Source organism: Callospermophilus lateralis, chromosome 7, assembly GCF_048772815.1.
Source record: "Callospermophilus lateralis isolate mCalLat2 chromosome 7, mCalLat2.hap1, whole genome shotgun sequence".
Taxonomy (NCBI): domain Eukaryota; kingdom Metazoa; phylum Chordata; class Mammalia; order Rodentia; family Sciuridae; genus Callospermophilus; species Callospermophilus lateralis.
The window spans coordinates 17,876,472-17,893,352 of record NC_135311.1 but is presented as its reverse complement, the minus strand read 5'-3'; the positions used below and the strand labels follow the sequence as shown (position 1 = coordinate 17,893,352).

Sequence of the window (16,881 nt, the reverse complement as noted above, 5' to 3'; positions counted from 1 at the left end):
AGCTTTACTGCATATGTAATTGGTTGATCTATGTGAATCATTCCATTAAGTTCTGTGGACAATAAAACATATTAAAATAATGATCAAGGGAGGTCATTCCTTGGCTGAGGTTTTGCTGCAGGTTAAAGCAGATATGGATGGATCAGTTAGAATTTTTATCCTCTTTGTTAAAGCATTTCATAATTGTCCTTTCTCTGGGCCAGGCTCTCTGCATGTCCAAGAATAAACTGATTCATCCATAGTAAAGATATGAGTCAAATATTTTGGCTTTGCTCTGAAGCCTTTCTTGGCTTGGACACAAGACACTGGGACTTTGTCTTCCAATTTCCCAGCTTGTTCTATCAAATCTTCTCAAAAGCTATTAGACAAAGAATGAACAATGGGGATCATCCAATAGGCCGTCCAAATGCAATACCCAAGAAAGCAACATTGGAATTACATAAAACCACTGGTCACTAAATTCTGTCCTTGATCATAAAGAGATTAGTCAATAGCACGAAATCATTGGTTCAATGATGCTTGCAGTAGAGCAAAGAAAAAACCATTCCAGGATTAAAAGTATTAGAGATACAACTTTTTTGATAGATGAAGAACTATAAATTTGCCAAGTCCAGTGGAAGATAAGTTGAAAAACACTATTGAAATACAAGGATACTTGGGTAGGGATTGTGTCTCAGCAGTAGAGTGCTTGCCTAGCACATGCAAGGCCCTGAATTCAATCCTCAGCCCCACATAAACATAAATAAAATAAAGGTATTGTGTCCAATTACAACTAAAAATTAAATAAAAAAAAGAAATATATGGATACATAATGATAAGAATATAGACAAAACATTAAACGAAAACAATTGCATTTGATGAAGCTGCCCTTGAACAATTAAAAAAAAATGAACGGGAGCTGTGTGAATCCTTCAAATTTTTCCTTAAATAATCTGAAAGTAAATATTGTTCTCGATTCTAATCCGAGATGCTGACCTGAGATTGTTGAAAAAGGATGCTTTTCTCTGGATTTATACCACAAGCAAGAAGAGCTGCAGTCATGTCCAGGATGCTCTGCCGAAGAACGGTGGGGTCTTGAGGGATGGTGATGGAGTGGAGGTCAACGATGCTGTATAGCACTGTGTCATATTCATCCTGTAACCTCACCCAGCTCTCAATGGCTCCTAGGTAATTTCCCAAGTGGAGGATTCCTGTAGGCTGAATACCAGAAAATATCCGCTCCATACTGTCTTTCTAAAACAAAGGAAAATAGACATATTTGCTTTTGAGGCAGGGTCCCAAATCCTATGCTCAGTTTACGGTGACTATGATGGCTAGTCCTATTTTTACCAACTGTAATCTGACAGTCATTTGCATCAAGCATTTATCCTGTGCTTACACTGTGCAAAATCACCACACTAGGTGCTATTTCATGACATTTAATTTTTTTTTTTACACTTAAAACCTTTTAAACATAATGATACATAAAAAGAGGTCTGCAACCCCAAGAGCATACGATCTAACTGGAGATACAGGATGTTTACGAAAAGATAAGTAAAGGTACAATGGGGCAACATAATAATGACTAGGTAGGAAAGTAGAAGAGTGGCGTACAGGCAGCAGTTCCCAAGAAGAAAAGATGACTGTGGTTCTGGTGGTCAGTGAGAGAGTCCTCAGTCATAGAATCATATTTCACTAGCGAGTAAGAAGCTCAAAGGTTTTTCATGTGATTTCACTTATTTTGTAGTTAAGGAAATGAAGGCCATAGCTTTAGTGCTAAAGGCTACTGCTATTTATTAAAGTGTGTGTGTGTTTTTTTAAAAAATAATTGCTGATAGTATAATTTATTGTGTAGATTCTTGGATTAGAAATTAGGAAACACTTTTAATTTCTAATATTATTTTTTAAAGAACTTTTTAAAAACTTTTTTGTGCTTCAGTTTCTTTTTTTAAATTTTTTTTAGTTATATCTTTATTTTGTTTGTTTATTTTAATGTGGTGCTGAAGATTGAACCCAATGCCTCACATGTGCGAGGCAAGCGCTCTGCCACTGAGCCACAACCCCAGCCCTCAGTTTCTTTTGATAAAATTACATTTTTATTTCTTCAAAAGAAATTTTTAATTCTGCATAATTTCCTAAATTATAAAAACATTTTTTTTTTGTCATGATCATGTTTTCTCTTTGGATTGTACTTTCTAGTAACGAAATTTTAATAGGAAAATGAAAAAAATGCAATACAGGGTTAAATAAAATGCTGTTTCCCCCCAGAATTACTTAATATTCTATGGTGAAAAAATTCACAAAGAGTATGTATCAATAAATGTGCTGTAATTAAAAGGCTCTGGAAATATAAAAATACAACATTATCACTTTAACCACCATTACAACAAAAAATTAATAATAGTGACCATAATTTACAGGGCAACTACTATGTTGCTGATACTTTCTCTCAGTGCCTTATACACATTAATATAGTTAATGCTTACGCTATCGATATGGTAGGCATATTATTATATCCAGGGCAGATGAGAAAACCGAGGCTTACAGATTTTAATAGATCTCCCTTGATGACAGAGCTATAAGTGATGGAACTGGGATTTCAGTGCAAGTATCACTCACTGCCTTCAAAGCCCAGGCATGCTGTCTCCACTAACTACCATATTTTGCTTAGCCAGCATCTATGAAGGCTTTATCATATATGATGTGCTTATTTGCCACTTTTCCATAGGCTTGACAATTTGCAAAATAAAGTTATAGGAACAAAAAAGTCCATTTCTCTTTGTGTACAATGCAAGTTTCTCTAGTGTGCATGTGTAGCAACCCAGCTGCTGAATCAAAAGGTGTATACACACACCTGCAACCATCCTGCCATGTGGTGAACTACTCCTTTACATTTTTACCACCAGCTCTTGTTGTTCCACCTCCCCTCAAAACCTGGTACTGCCAGTCTTTTGTGTTTTACTAACATGTAGATTCTACTACATGAAGTAGAATCTAATTATGATTTAATTTCACCTCTTTGTTTGTTAAAGAAGTTTATACTTTCATGATTATTGGCTATTTTTACTTCTTTAGTCAAGAGTCTATTTAAATTGTTTTGTCTATTTTTTCTCAGAATGGATTATTTTTTATTTATTTAAATATTGGAATATAGGGGCTGGGGATATAACTCAATTGGTAGAGTGCTTACCTTGCATGCACAAGGCCCTGGGTTCAATCCCTAGCACCAAAAAAAAAAAAAAAAAAAAAAAAAAAAAAATTGGTATATATTCTATATAACTAATACTTTCTCAATTATACATAAAAATATATTCTTTTACTGTGTGCCTATTTGTCTTTTTACATATCTTTTGACTATGAGAGGTTTCTAACTTTATCAGCCAAATACATAAATTTTGACTGCAGATTTTTTTTTTATCATAGAAGAAAACATTCAATACCCTAAAGTCATGGAGATGTAGATGTGTGCATGTATATATATAAAGCATGTGTGTTTGTGTTTGTGTGTGTGCACTTTAAAGTTTTATCTTTCACATTTATGCTGGTATCCATCTGGAGTTTTTGCATATGGCCTGTGATAGGCATCCGATTTCTTTCTTTCTTTCTTTCTTTTTTAACCTTTATTTTATTTATTTATTTATTTTTTGTGTGATGCCCGGGAATGGAACCCAGTGCCTTGCGCATGCTAGGCAAGCGCTCTACCACTGAGCCACAATCCCGCCCCCACCATTTCTGCTTTCTTTCTTTTACTGTGTGTGTGTGTGTGGGGGGGGATGGTCCCTGTACATGGATATCTGATGGTTCTAGCACCTTGAATTGAAAAGACTGCTTCTTCACATTACTCTGGAATACCACAGCTGTCATAAAGGATTCACCACATGGAGAATCTGTTAAGGATCTGGTCTTTCATTTCTGTCCCATTAGTCTATTTGTATGTGTGCCAGTATGACACTGCTTTTTAAATTAGTCTTGGGATCTGGTCGATCAAGTCTTTCTGTTTTTCAAGAATATTTCACTTGATTTTGCTCCTTTATACTTAATACATTTTAGAATCAACTTGCCAAGTCCTGAGAGAGAAAAAAACAATCTGTTGAAATTTTTGACTGGGATTACATTGAGTCTTATAACATGGCTTTGGGTAGAACCACCTCTCTAACCCAATCCAGGAAACTGTATAGCAGATGAAGATTTATCTTTATACCCAACACTGAAAGCTAATCTGCTTTAAATATGTGAATGTTAAAAGACTACTTAAAATCTCCCCATCCTTTTCCCCCAGAATTCCAACTCCTACAAATATCAGTTTATGTCCCTTTCTACTCCTACAATGGCAGCTCTAAAATAGAATGCCACATTACAGTTACATTAGGCCCAAAATTGTACTTGATCCAAGCCCTCAGGAGGAGATCAAAAGATTTGCAGCTCTGAGGATATGAAAAATATCATTGACATAACTGAGAACAAATATCATCCAACCACTCAAAATCACAAACAAACACACTTACACTAGGCCTTCAAATAACTAACTCTTTGAATCACAATTTACAAACAGTTTCTAGTTGAGAATTGAGGGAGGGAGGGAGGGAGGGAGGGAAGGAGAGAGAAACACATGTACTCATAGTACATCTTAGTGAAGCTTCCTCCAGGACCTAGGGACCTTAACCAACTCTGGGTTCCTGATATGGGAATAAGCAAAAGAGTTTTCAGTGCAGTAAAAAATGATTAATGAGCTTTAAGGCTGATTGATGAAGAGAGAAAGCAAAGCAGAAAAACAAACTCTGAACTTAATAAATGGAAGGGGAAAAAAAATACCATCCAGAAATACTTGACCTAGGAAAAAGAGGAACTGTTTATGGTAATGTAAAGGGTTATGAAGACCAGGAATATTAAGCTGAAAAAAAAAAAAGAATCTGAATATTTCCCCATAAATTCCTCCATGGTCAAACTAAGAAATTATTCCCCAGGAGAAATGGAGAAAACAAATTCTTGAGAAAACTAGAAAAGAAAAGCACTAGAGGAGAGACTGTGGGGAAAAAAGAATTTTGACCAGTGGGAATGGGCTAGACATGATCTAATACATCTTTTCCATTCTCTAGTTTCTGAGATTCTATACATCGGGGCAGAGGGAATGATATTATCAAGAAATAAGAACAACAAGAAATGTTTTGTTCAATTTTCAAGGAGCTATTAAAAAAATACAGCCTCTAAATGGGAACTGGATTCCTGGTCTTAAAAATATACAGAGAGCATCCTGCTCTTCCACCGTGAGTTTATGTTCCCGTCTGTTCCCCTGCAAGAGTCAGCGGGCAGCCTGCCGGCATGGCAGGGGAGATACGCCTGGTACCATGAGATCACCGCGTTGGAATGTAGAGTTTGGGAGGTGGGAGGATGGGGGTTCTGTGTTCAAAAGCACTGGAGCTGGAGAAGAATGAAAATGAATGCACAGCTTCCCCGTGGACCAGGGCAAACCGCAAAGAAAACAGCTTCAAGACAAGCCCACAGGAGCTCACTCACCCATGGGGCAGGCAGGAGCACCAGCCTACAATTCCACCAGGCTGGACAGAGGAGCAAAAGTGAGCATTTTTACAAATCAGGTCTTCAGTTTTATTCAAGGCACAGTTCCCTAACAAATGCCATTTGCAACCAATGCATCCACTGGCTTGTTTTAGAATCAGCACTACCGTTGGCACTTGATATATTCCAGAACAGAGAATGGATTTTCAAATCAGAGGTAGAACAGATTTACCAATGTCACAAACACACACACACACAAAATTATAATTTTATTTTCTATTTTAAAGAGAGAGAGAATTTTTAATATTTACTTTTTAGTTTTCGGTGAACACAACATCTTTATTTTATTTTTATGTGGTGCTGAGGATCGAACCCAGCACCCCACGCATGCCAGGCCAGCGCGCTACCGCTTAAACCACATCCCCAGCCCTATAATTTTCTTAATTTCAGTGACTACTCAAAATTAATTGAAAAGTCCTAAGCTATTAAGTATGGCAAAGGACAATGCTTGTGATTCACTTGAGAGTTTCTGCCTTTAATCTCAAATAGAAAACACTAAAAGTAGGCTGTAAAACACTCAACTTCAGTATGGTTGTGGAAAACAAAAATTTCAACCAAAGGTTTCAAGACTCCTTAAAAAGCCCTGCTATGCCAGGCAAGGTGGCACATGCCTGTAATCCCAGCAGCTTGGGAGGCTGAGAGAGAAGGATCGCGAGTTCAAAGCCAGCCTCAGCAAAAGTGAGGTGCTAAACAGCTCAGTGAGATCCTGTCTCTACATAAAATACAAAATAGGGCTGGGGATGTGGTTCAGTGGGCAGGTGCCATGAATTCAATTCCTGGTAAGCTCCACACCCGCCCCCCCCTGCCCCCCCCCAAGAAAAAAAAGTCCTACTATACACAGCTGTAACATCAATTGTTCAATCATTCTATTTATTCTTTTAATTGTTGCATTGTTATTACACATAGTAGTGGAACTTGTTGTGACATATTCTTATATGCACATAACATAGTTTGCTATATTCCCCAGAACCCTTTCTTTACCTTCCTCCTTCCAGATTTCCTTTCTTTACTCTACTAGTACTGCTTCTATTTTTCATGAGGTCCCTTTTTCCTTTCTTTTTTTTCCTTTTTTTTAACTTTCAATCCCCTAGTACCCAAAAACAAAACAGAGGAATGCCTAACTTATTGAACTGTGAGTTTATTAAGGACATCTAATGATAAGCACTTAATATATATTGTTAGTCTAGTAAATGAATTTAAAAGCAAAAACCTTCACATTTTTTAAAGTTTTCTACAGGCTTCGGTCACTTCCGAATTTTGAGAGTTTTCCCATCATGTACTGGGCTATCCTTTGATCAGCTGATAAAATACTTTTGCAGATGAGTTTTTCTTCTTGTGATGAATTTAGCTATCAGAAGTAGTCCCTGGCCCTTTCATAGACCTCATCTTGTTTAAGGGAGGTAGGAATCATTGGCATCACTGTCCATGGAAGGACACTACAAGGCTAACTAACTTAACTACCTAGGGTCACAGGTAAGTGGGTCAGATCTAGATTGAAACCTTCGCCATTGGATTCTGTGCTGCTTCTGTCACACTGAGTTGCATCCACTTTAAAACTTCTTGACTTTAAGATTGGCCTGACTTAAAAACAGCCATTGGAGAAATGACATTTTTAACAAATATTCCCAAGAAAACTGGATAGCTACACTTAGAAGAATAAAATTAGATCCTGTATCTCTTGCCCTACACAAAAAACAACTTGAAATGAGAAACACTGCAACTGCTAGAAGAAAACAGAGTTAATACCCCAACATAACAGCACAGGCACTGACTGTCTTAACAACTTCTAAAGCTCAAGAAATAAAACCAAGAATCAACAAGTGGGATGCCCTCAAATTAAAAAGCTTCTGTATAGCAAAGGAAACAAGACTGTGAAGAGAGATCCTACTGAATGGGAGAAAATCTTTGCCACCTGCTCTCCATACGGGGATTAATATTCAGAATATATTAAAAAACTTGAACAATTTAATAAAACAAACAACACAATAATGGGCAGATGAACTAAATAGACACTTCTCAAAAAGAGAAATACAATGGCAAACAAATATATAAAAAAAATGTTCAACATCCTTAGCAATCAGGGAAATGCAAATCAGAACTACACTGATATCCACCTCACACCAGTTAGGATGGCAGCTATCGAGAATATAATAAGAGCTGGCAAAGATGCAATGAAAAGGTACATTGACACCTTATTGGCAGGACTGCAAATTAGGAAAGGACTTTGGAAAGCAGTATGGAGAGTCCTCGAAAGACTCCATATGACCACACGACCCAGCTATCCCACTCCTCAAAGAACTAGAATCAGCTTACAATAGTGATAATATGCATACAGATGTTTATAGCAGTGCAATTCACAAGAGCCACATTTGTGGGATCGGCTTTTGCCCATCAACAGACAATGGGTAAAGAAAATGTGGCATATATACATGATAGAGTTCTACTCAGTCATTAACAAGGGTGAAATTATGTCATTTACTGGTAAAAGGATGAAACTAGAGAACATCATGCTAAGTGAAATAAGCCAGAAAGTCAAGGGTTGAATGTCTTCTCTCATATGTAGAAGCTAGAGAGAAATAAGGAATAAAAATGAGGATCTCAGGAAAATAGAAGAGCAGTACTGGAAGGAGATCTAGGTGGAAGGAGGAGGGATGAGAAGAGGAAATTGAAGAATGAGATTGATCAAATTATGTCATGTGCGTGTATGAAAACAGCACAAAGTGTTCCACTTTTATATATAATTACAATGAACCAATAAAAAAATAAACTTAAGACCAACAGAGTAGAGGAAGGAGATCAGGCGGAGGGCGGAAAGGGGAGAAAGGGGAAGCACTGGGGATTAAAATTATATGCATTTGCAATATGTCAAAATGAACATCACTATTATATATAACTATAATGCACTAATAAAAGCATCAAGAAATGACTGGCCTGGTTTTTAGACACCCCAACTCTCACCAGTCCCTGACCCCAACACACTTCTCAGAAGAAGGTGCTCTGCAAAGGTGTTAATCACAAGGCCAAGGGCACACCACTGGTGACACAGCAGGGGCACCAGAATCCACAACTCAGCACCACTAACCTGCAGACAATGTTCTTCCCAGGCTCAATCCTTTGAATATGCAAGCCCTCCAAATTTCAAGTTGCAAATTGATCCCTGTTGTAGTAAGTAAGAAGAGGTGGGCCTTTGTTGAAGTGATTAGGAGTAATGCCCTTACAAAAGAGGCTTCTGAGAAAGTGCACTCTCTTTTGCCCTTCCATCCCTTCTACCATGTGATACTAGTGTTCCTCCCCTCTAGAGGATGCAGCAATAAAAGAACATGTTGGAAACAGAGCAGCTCTCACTAGACGCCAGTGCTGGTGCCTTGACCTGGGACTTCCAGCCTCCATAACTGTAAGAAATAAATTTCTGGTCTTTATAAGCCTTCCAGGGCTGGGGCCCTGGCTCAGTGGTAGAGCACTTGCCTAGCGTGCACAAGGCCCTAGGTTTGACCCCAACACCACAAAAACAAACAAACAAAAAACTTATAAACTACCTTTATAAATGGTCTGTGGTTTGTTACAGTAGCACACATGGACTAAGACAGCAGCCTTGTACGTTTACAATGTTCTTTTCTTCTATAGCTATTTCTTTTGAGCTTGAACATTTCTTTGGGTTATTTTCTTCAGATCTCTCGCTCTCTTTTCCCCCCCCTCCCTTTGGCAAACAGCCTCTTAGTGAGCATCTCCTTATCTGACAGAAATGATAAAATTCAAAGTCCTAATAGTTCGACTCCCATCATCATCTCAGGGCAGCTAAGCCACATTTAAATGTTAAGGTTATATGTAAGAGGAGAATAAACTATAAGTCCCTTTAGTTTTCATTAGAAAGGTGAGTAAAAACTAAGTTAACATATATCATCTAAACAAGGCAGTAATACTACGTGACATATAATGTGAAATATTTTTAATTCCTAATAATACTGCTTGCTAAATCAAATCAGCAAGGATCATGTTCTTGCCGGGTACATTCTAATGACCATGGCATAATTTATTTTTCTATTAAATGGACAGTAAATACAGGCAAGAGATCAAGAAATACTAAAACTTAAGTATAAAAAATGGGCTGAAATGCTTAAGATTAGTTTTTCCTCATAAGAAAATTCTAACATAGGTTCTTAAAGTGTTCATACTGGGATGCAATTTTATCATTACCTATTTTGTGGCCACCTGAAGACATATCCTGCCAATCATAACCGCATTCACACATCCACATCAATATCTGCCCAAAGTCCCTCTTCAGCTCATTATGTGAGAATACTTACCAACTTGCCAGGAGCTGAGAGATCTGGACACCCACACCAAAGTCCTCAGACTATTACTGAAATGTGTGAGAATCAGAATATTATTTTTAAAATTTTTAAAAAAGTTGTGTACCCCTTTTTGAATTTAATATTCTTAACAGATGTTCCCAAAGAAGAGCTTGGTAGGTGATTAGATAATGGTGGACCCAGTGGGCGGGGGGCCCAGGAGGCCTTCCCTGCTCTGTGTTCATCCCAGCCAACCCGAGAGTGGCCTGGTCAGAGCACAGTCCGAAACTACTTGATTCAAGATGTCTCAGAAGCTTTAATATTCTATTGAAAATTAAAATTGTCTTCCTCAGGGTGGTGAGAAATAGACAGGAAAAGAAAGTTCTTTATTACAATGAATCCCACTTCTATGTATATTTATAGTATCCCAATGAAAAACATGTAAATAGGAAGAAGGGAGGGTCAGAAGAGAAGAAGTGGGTTAAGGGGGTGGGGGGGAAGAAGGAGGGGCAAATTATGTAATGTGCACATATGAATACGTCACAACGTACTCCATTATATAAACACAACACACTAAGAAAAACATAAAAACGAGAGTCTGGGATAAAAGTGTAAACACCACATATACCGACTTAGAGTAACTTTTTCTTTTATTTCTACCCCTAGGAGAAGGCTTAAATGTGAGGTTCTTCAATCTCACTAAATGGGGAGCTCACCTGATTCCTTGACTTTCTTGCGCAGCTCATTCCTCTCTGCAGTCACAGTCGCACTGTCCCATCACCCTAGAATGTCCACCCGCTTTTCTGCTTGAAGAACTCTCCTTGGTCTTCAACCCCCAACAATCTAAATAACGGTAATCCTCTTAAACACGCGTCTTTCCCCATCAGTCTCCCCTACCCAGACCCACTCCTTTTCCTCCTCTTCCTTTCCACCCTCCCCCTCCCTCCAGGCAGAACAGATTCCTCCTTCATCCGTTTTTCATTATTGCATAGATCACATTGGTAACCTGGTAAATATTTTCTTATTTGCTTAGTAAATATTTTCCCACCTAGAATATGAGCTCCTCTAGGGCAGGGGCTGTCTTTTTCATCTTTATATCTCCAGTAAATAGCACAGTGCCAGGTATATGGTAGGCACCTAATAAATGTTAACTGAATGCCTGACAAACCTTTTCCTCCAACTTTGGCTCCCAACGTAAAGAGAAAAATGAACTGCAAACAAAATGAACCGAATGTTTCCATCACAGGCAGTTGCTAAACAAGTTTTGTTCTAAGAGTCTGTTTTAAAATTGGTTTTATGCAACTCAGAAACTCAGTTCTTTAGATGGAGGTTAAGCTCCCGGGAGGCAGCCCATCAAAGCCTCTTTGAGCTACAATATTCCTGAAGAATGGTTATAACAGCATGATTTTGGCTGTACCTAAACATTCATAAAATTGTTTCTGTGGGAAAATGAAATCCAAGTGCCACATTGGGACACTAGACACTTATCCAGGGTTGGCTCCAATTCTGAAGTTGAAGGGACTTAGGGGGAGTGGTTTTGCATGAAGAGGAGGTTGCTTTTGCATATATATTGCTTTTAATTAGGTTGGATGAGTACTTGAAGGTGGGGCAATATGAGGCCTCCACCAGCATTCACAGTGTTTTCCAACACGGCTTTTTTGAGTATGAACTATCTGAGGTGGCTGCTCTGGCCACCATGGATGGCAAAGAGCAGAAGGAAGGTGGCACAGGCAACGCACTTTGAGAATCTGTGCTCAATCCTTTCATCTTCCATCTGCTCAGAAACTTGGGAGCTGGTTAGAAATGCAAATTCTTGGATCTCCTCCTTGACCTACAAAAGCAGGAATTCTAACAGTGGGCTTAACCCAGAAGAAGAAAGGGGAGAAGTTATGCAATCTGTGCTTTAACAACTCTTCCAGGTGATTCTGATGCACGCTAAATTTGAGAGAGGCTTTTGGGCTTCAATAATCTATTCTTAAAATTAACTTCAGCAGCGAAACATGAGGTACCAATGAAAACACTATGAATGAAAAGGAGAAGATATCTTCTAACCTCATAGCTCTCAATCTTGGCTGCAGACTAATCACCTGGGAGCTTTCTAAAATAATCAATGCCTAAGTCCCTTTGCTATCACCACCACCCCCCGCAAGAGATGCCGATTTAATCAGTCTGGGATTTGGCATGAACATCAGGAGTTTTAAGAGCTCCCCAGGTGATTCTAATGTGAGGTCAAGATTGGGAATCCAGAGTTCTAAGCCAATTACTACATAATTATTCTCAAAAGCTGCCAACCTGCTAGGAAATATGGAAACACACAAATGAAGAGACTGTAAAAAAAAAAAAATCTGAAGAGTATGTTCACTTGTGTATAAGCTACATTTCAAGGCAATAAAATCTCGGAGACGATCATCTATTAATGTATGGTCAGAGGTCCCTTGGGTTTCAGGCAGGTCAACTATCACATGTGGCAGCCATGGAGGTCAGCAGAGTGTGAAGGTGTGGTTCCAGCCTTACCATGGTGAAAGAAGACACCTGACAGGCAGTAGGCACACCCTCTCCGATGGTCAGGTAGAGTTACTTGGCAATGTCCAGTTCCATAAAGCCTTATGGCTCAGGGATTCAGAAAGCATATATAGCTTGGACTTCACCAATAAAACGATCTCACTAGGATATTTTAACAACACAATTGCAACAGAAGACAAAATTATCTCTGCCTGGAGCTCTTCTCTGCCCATTCCCCTTTCTAACAAACACTCCTTCTGATAACCTCCCTTACCTGAGTCTGGATTCAACACTCAAGCACACTGTAGGGGTCTCATGGTTAGCTCAGTTGGTTGACCAAAACCTGGTCTAAGAATAGGTAGGTTTATTGCAAATTGGTGCAGCCAATATAGAAAGCAGTATGGAGATTTCTTGGAAAATCGGGAATGGAACCACCATTTGACCTAGCTGTCCCTATCCTCGGTCTTTACCCAAAGGACTTAAAAACAGCATACTACAGGGACATAGCCACATCAATGTTTATAGCAGCACAATTCACAGTAGCTAAACTGTGGAGCCAACCTAGATGCCCTTCAATAGGTGAATGGATAAAAAAAAAATGTGGGATATATACACAATGGAATATTACTCAGCAATAAAAGAGAATAAAATCATGGCATTTGCAGGTAAATGGATGGAGATAGAGAAGAGAATGCTAAGTGAAGTTAGCCAATCCCAAAAACCCAAATGCCGAATGTTTTCTTTGATATAAGGAGGCTGATTCATAGTGGGATAGGGAGTGGGACCATGGGAGGAATAGACAACTCTAGATGGGGCAGAGGGGTGGGAGGGGAAGGGAGGGGGCATGGGGTTATTAATGATGGCCGAATGTGATGATCATTACTATCCAAAGTACATGTATGAAGACACGAAATGGTGTAAATATACTATGAATACAACCAGAGATACAAAAAAGTGTGCTCTATATATGTAATAAGAATTGTAATGCATTCTGCTGTCATATATAAATTTTTTAAATTACATAAAAAAGAATAGGTAGGCTTAGCAGGTGAAGCTGAGGTGCCAAAATTCTTCCACACAACATATGAAATAATAATTCCATGTTCTTTCAAGTGTTCTGAATCTGTGGGAGAGAGGCAAAGGAACCCATAGTACAGAGCAAACAGTTCTAAAATTATTTTCATGGCATAAAGAGAATTCACAAAAAAATGGTATCTCCTTGGCCATCCCAACTTCTACCAGGTGAAACAAGTCTCACTTCCCAGGGAGTCACGGCTCCCTCCCTTACCACCCCACGTGGAGGCTAATAGAATTCTGTAGGATTGTTCCAACCACATTCAGTCCAGACCCTCGTGTCAGCTGAGATTGTTAATCCAACTCTGGAGTAAGTTAGAAGAATGACAAAGAGTAAAATATGATAATAACTAGTCTGGTTATGGTTAGAAAGCAGCACCTAGTGCCAGATTGCCTGAATTCAAGTCCGTGCTCCATCACTTACGTAGTCTCGAGCATCTAAAAGATGGGGTAATAATAGTAGCTACCTCATAGAGCGGTAAGAGGACTGTAAGTATAAAATGCTCAGTGCCTGGCAGGTACTTCATAGCTTCATAAGTTATCTAACCATTTATTGAGGTCAAATGTTAAGTGTTTTATTTTGATTGAACCATTCAGCATATGGAAATCTGTCCTATAGAAATACACAAGAATGTAAGGACACCTGATATTTCCTATGTGATTGTTTAATTATTAAAGAACTACAATGAATATCCATCAATAGGGTAGTAAATAAGTTAGTTTTCTTTTTCAACAATGGAATATTATGAAACAGGTAAGAATGATGTAGGCCCTCCAAAAATTGACAGAGGGGAGAAGCCTGATTCTGGAGCCAGAACTTTGACATCCAATACTATCTTAGTTGTTTCCTTGTGCAAATCACAGAACCTCCTCATCTATAAAATGGGAAGAACAGTAACAGGACCAAGGACATCACTCAGCCCAAAGCTGTTTTACATAAAACATTTGTTAAATAGATAAATGCTGAAAACGAAGGAAGGATTCACACCTAGCTTATTTGTGGTTACCCAGGGGGCAAGGGAATAATGATGTCCTTTTTGACACTTTTGTATTATTTAATTGCTTTTAAAGAATGTGAACATTTTCTGTTACCAAGTTTTTTTTGCATAGAGCTTGATTAAGCTAATTGGCATATAACTTTTAGAGTCTTATATTAGCTGGGTGCAGTGGTTTATGCCTGTAATCCCAGCAGTTAGGAAGGCTGAGACAGGAGGATTGCAAGTTCAAGGCCAGCCTCAGAAAATTAGTGAGGACCTAAGCAATTTAGTAAGACCCTGTCTCAAAAACAAAAAATAAAAAAGAGCTGGAGACGTAGCCCAGTGGTAAATTGCCCCTGGCTTAAAGCCCCATATTACTCCCCCTCCCACCAAAAAAAAAAAGAATCTTATATAACAAGCATATCAATAATTACAATTTCCATTTTACATAATGGGAAATAAAGATGTAATGTTAATGATGTGTAAAGGTCACATATGAAGTTATTTGTAAACTGATGGAAATAATATAGTATAATATAAAGTGTGTAAGTTTCAAGGATCAGAGTGTGTGCTAGATTCAATTTCTTCTATTCCTTCTAGTACTTTTCACATATTATTAAACCTCTCTGAGCCTCAGTTTTATTGTAACAAGGAAGTTAACGATAGCTAGCATTTATTGAGTATTTATTGGGAAGTCCTACAGCAAGAATGATGAATGCATTATCTCAATCCTTGCAAAAAGTGTGAGGTAGGTAGTACTATCATCCCCATTTTATTGATAAGAAAACAGAGGCACAGAGGGGTTAAATGAGTAGTACATGGATTGTGAATGGTGGAGCTAGGATGTAGACCCAGGTGGATCAACTTCAGCCATACATGATTCAGAGCCAGACCACGAGAAGATATCAAGGGTACTCAAGATATTTGCTTTTACCCCTTTGATCCATAAGTGATGCTACCCTCTAGAATGTATGACTGAAACTCTCCTTTAATTTTATGTTATAATAAACTTTTAAGGGGATGTGTGAGTCTCCTACACTGCTTACTTCACTGCTTGATATACTTGTTGTCATTAAGAAGTGGCGGCCCATACTGGGGCAGGTGACAAGGACAGTAGTTCTTATTCATCTGGGCAGCAGCTTCAGTGCTAATTCTAAACACAGGTGGTGAGAGAGACAGCCAACAGGAAGGGGGAAGGAATCGCTGCTGACAGAGAAACTGGGAAGATTGATGGTTTCCCTCTCTCCTTTTCCCCAATGCATCGGCCTCCGGGCAGAGATGTAGAAGCCGCTGTGCTGGGGACAGTAAAATACACAGCACAGTGTCTGCCTTACTGGAGCGCTGATTAATGAGACCAAAATGACACAGAAAACAGGCAGTGCTTCAGAAGGAGAACTCACAGGCATTTCTTTCTTTAATGATTTCAACAAAAGCAGTTCCCATAAACAGCCAGGTTTGACGCAGAATACCCTGTGGTTAGAGCAATGCAGGGGTATGTCTGGCGGAAACTTTGGAGGGAAAGGTGAGGAAGGGGGATTTGTGATGCAGAAAATTCACTTGTGACCAGCTGGTTACATGTTTGTCACTAATTTCTCCCTCTATCTGATCGGCCAAAAAATTCTACAAAGTTCTAAATAAGGTAGTTATTTACTTACCTAACTTAATGTAAGAAGGACATAACAATATTTTATCACAAAGATACTCACCCTGTTAAAAGCACCCACCCTCCCTTACCCTAAATTCAGATCTATAAGATAGCATCAATAGTTTTTAATATTTTACTTAAGCTACAAAAAGTATATATTAGAAGACAGTATTATCTTTATTCAGAGAAAATGAATGTTAACATCATATATCATTTTCAGTACTTTCAGAGAGCTACTGGACATATCCATTTGGATTTCCCACCAGCAGATTTTGAATTTACTACTATATCTAAAACAAAATCTACTGGCTCACAACCTGGGCAGCTCCTCTCAAACCTGCTTTGCTTTAGTCTTCTCAGTCCAGCCTAATGACAGAACAAGTCTCCTTAAGTCGTCCCCAGATTCCTTCTTTTCCCTCACTACATTTTTAGGTTCAAACCCTGGTTTCTATAATTAAAAGCTATGAGATTTTTGGCAAAAATTTGTCACTGAGTTTCTTAATCTGAAATAAAAATTCGAATAGTTCTACATCATTGAATTATTATAATAATTAAACACATTGGTGCACTAAAAGTGACTGTGATCAATAAATGTTAGCTATTGTCATCATCATCTAATAAATACTAAGTCAACACAGTTTCACTTCCAATCATCATCTCACCTGTGCTGTTTCAATAGCTTCTGACTTCTACATCCTCTATGCCATCAGCTGATCTATATTTTTAAAATAATGAATTCTCTACTAGATTCTTCCTTTCCTACAGGGTTAAGTCCAAACCCCTTAATTTAGTGTATGAATTCTTTATAATATGATTTCACACACATAAAGATTAATAAAAC

The 16,881-nt window shown here is 38.4% G+C and overlaps 1 protein-coding gene across 4 annotated transcripts in view; it reads right to left on the bottom strand.

Annotated features, from left to right (window-relative positions):
- Window positions 1-16,881, bottom strand: part of Wars2 (tryptophanyl tRNA synthetase 2, mitochondrial) — a 71,864-nt gene that overhangs the window by 28,852 nt on the left and 26,131 nt on the right. For 3 of the 4 annotated variants that reach the window (XM_076861518.1, XM_076861521.1, XM_076861520.1), the window contains exon 2: window positions 976-1,233. The exons of the other annotated variant lie outside the window; for it this stretch is intronic. In XM_076861518.1, the coding sequence (XP_076717633.1) occupies window positions 976-1,233 (258 nt within the window). The remainder of the gene's footprint in view (window positions 1-975; window positions 1,234-16,881) is intronic. 4 annotated transcript variants of the gene reach the window in all.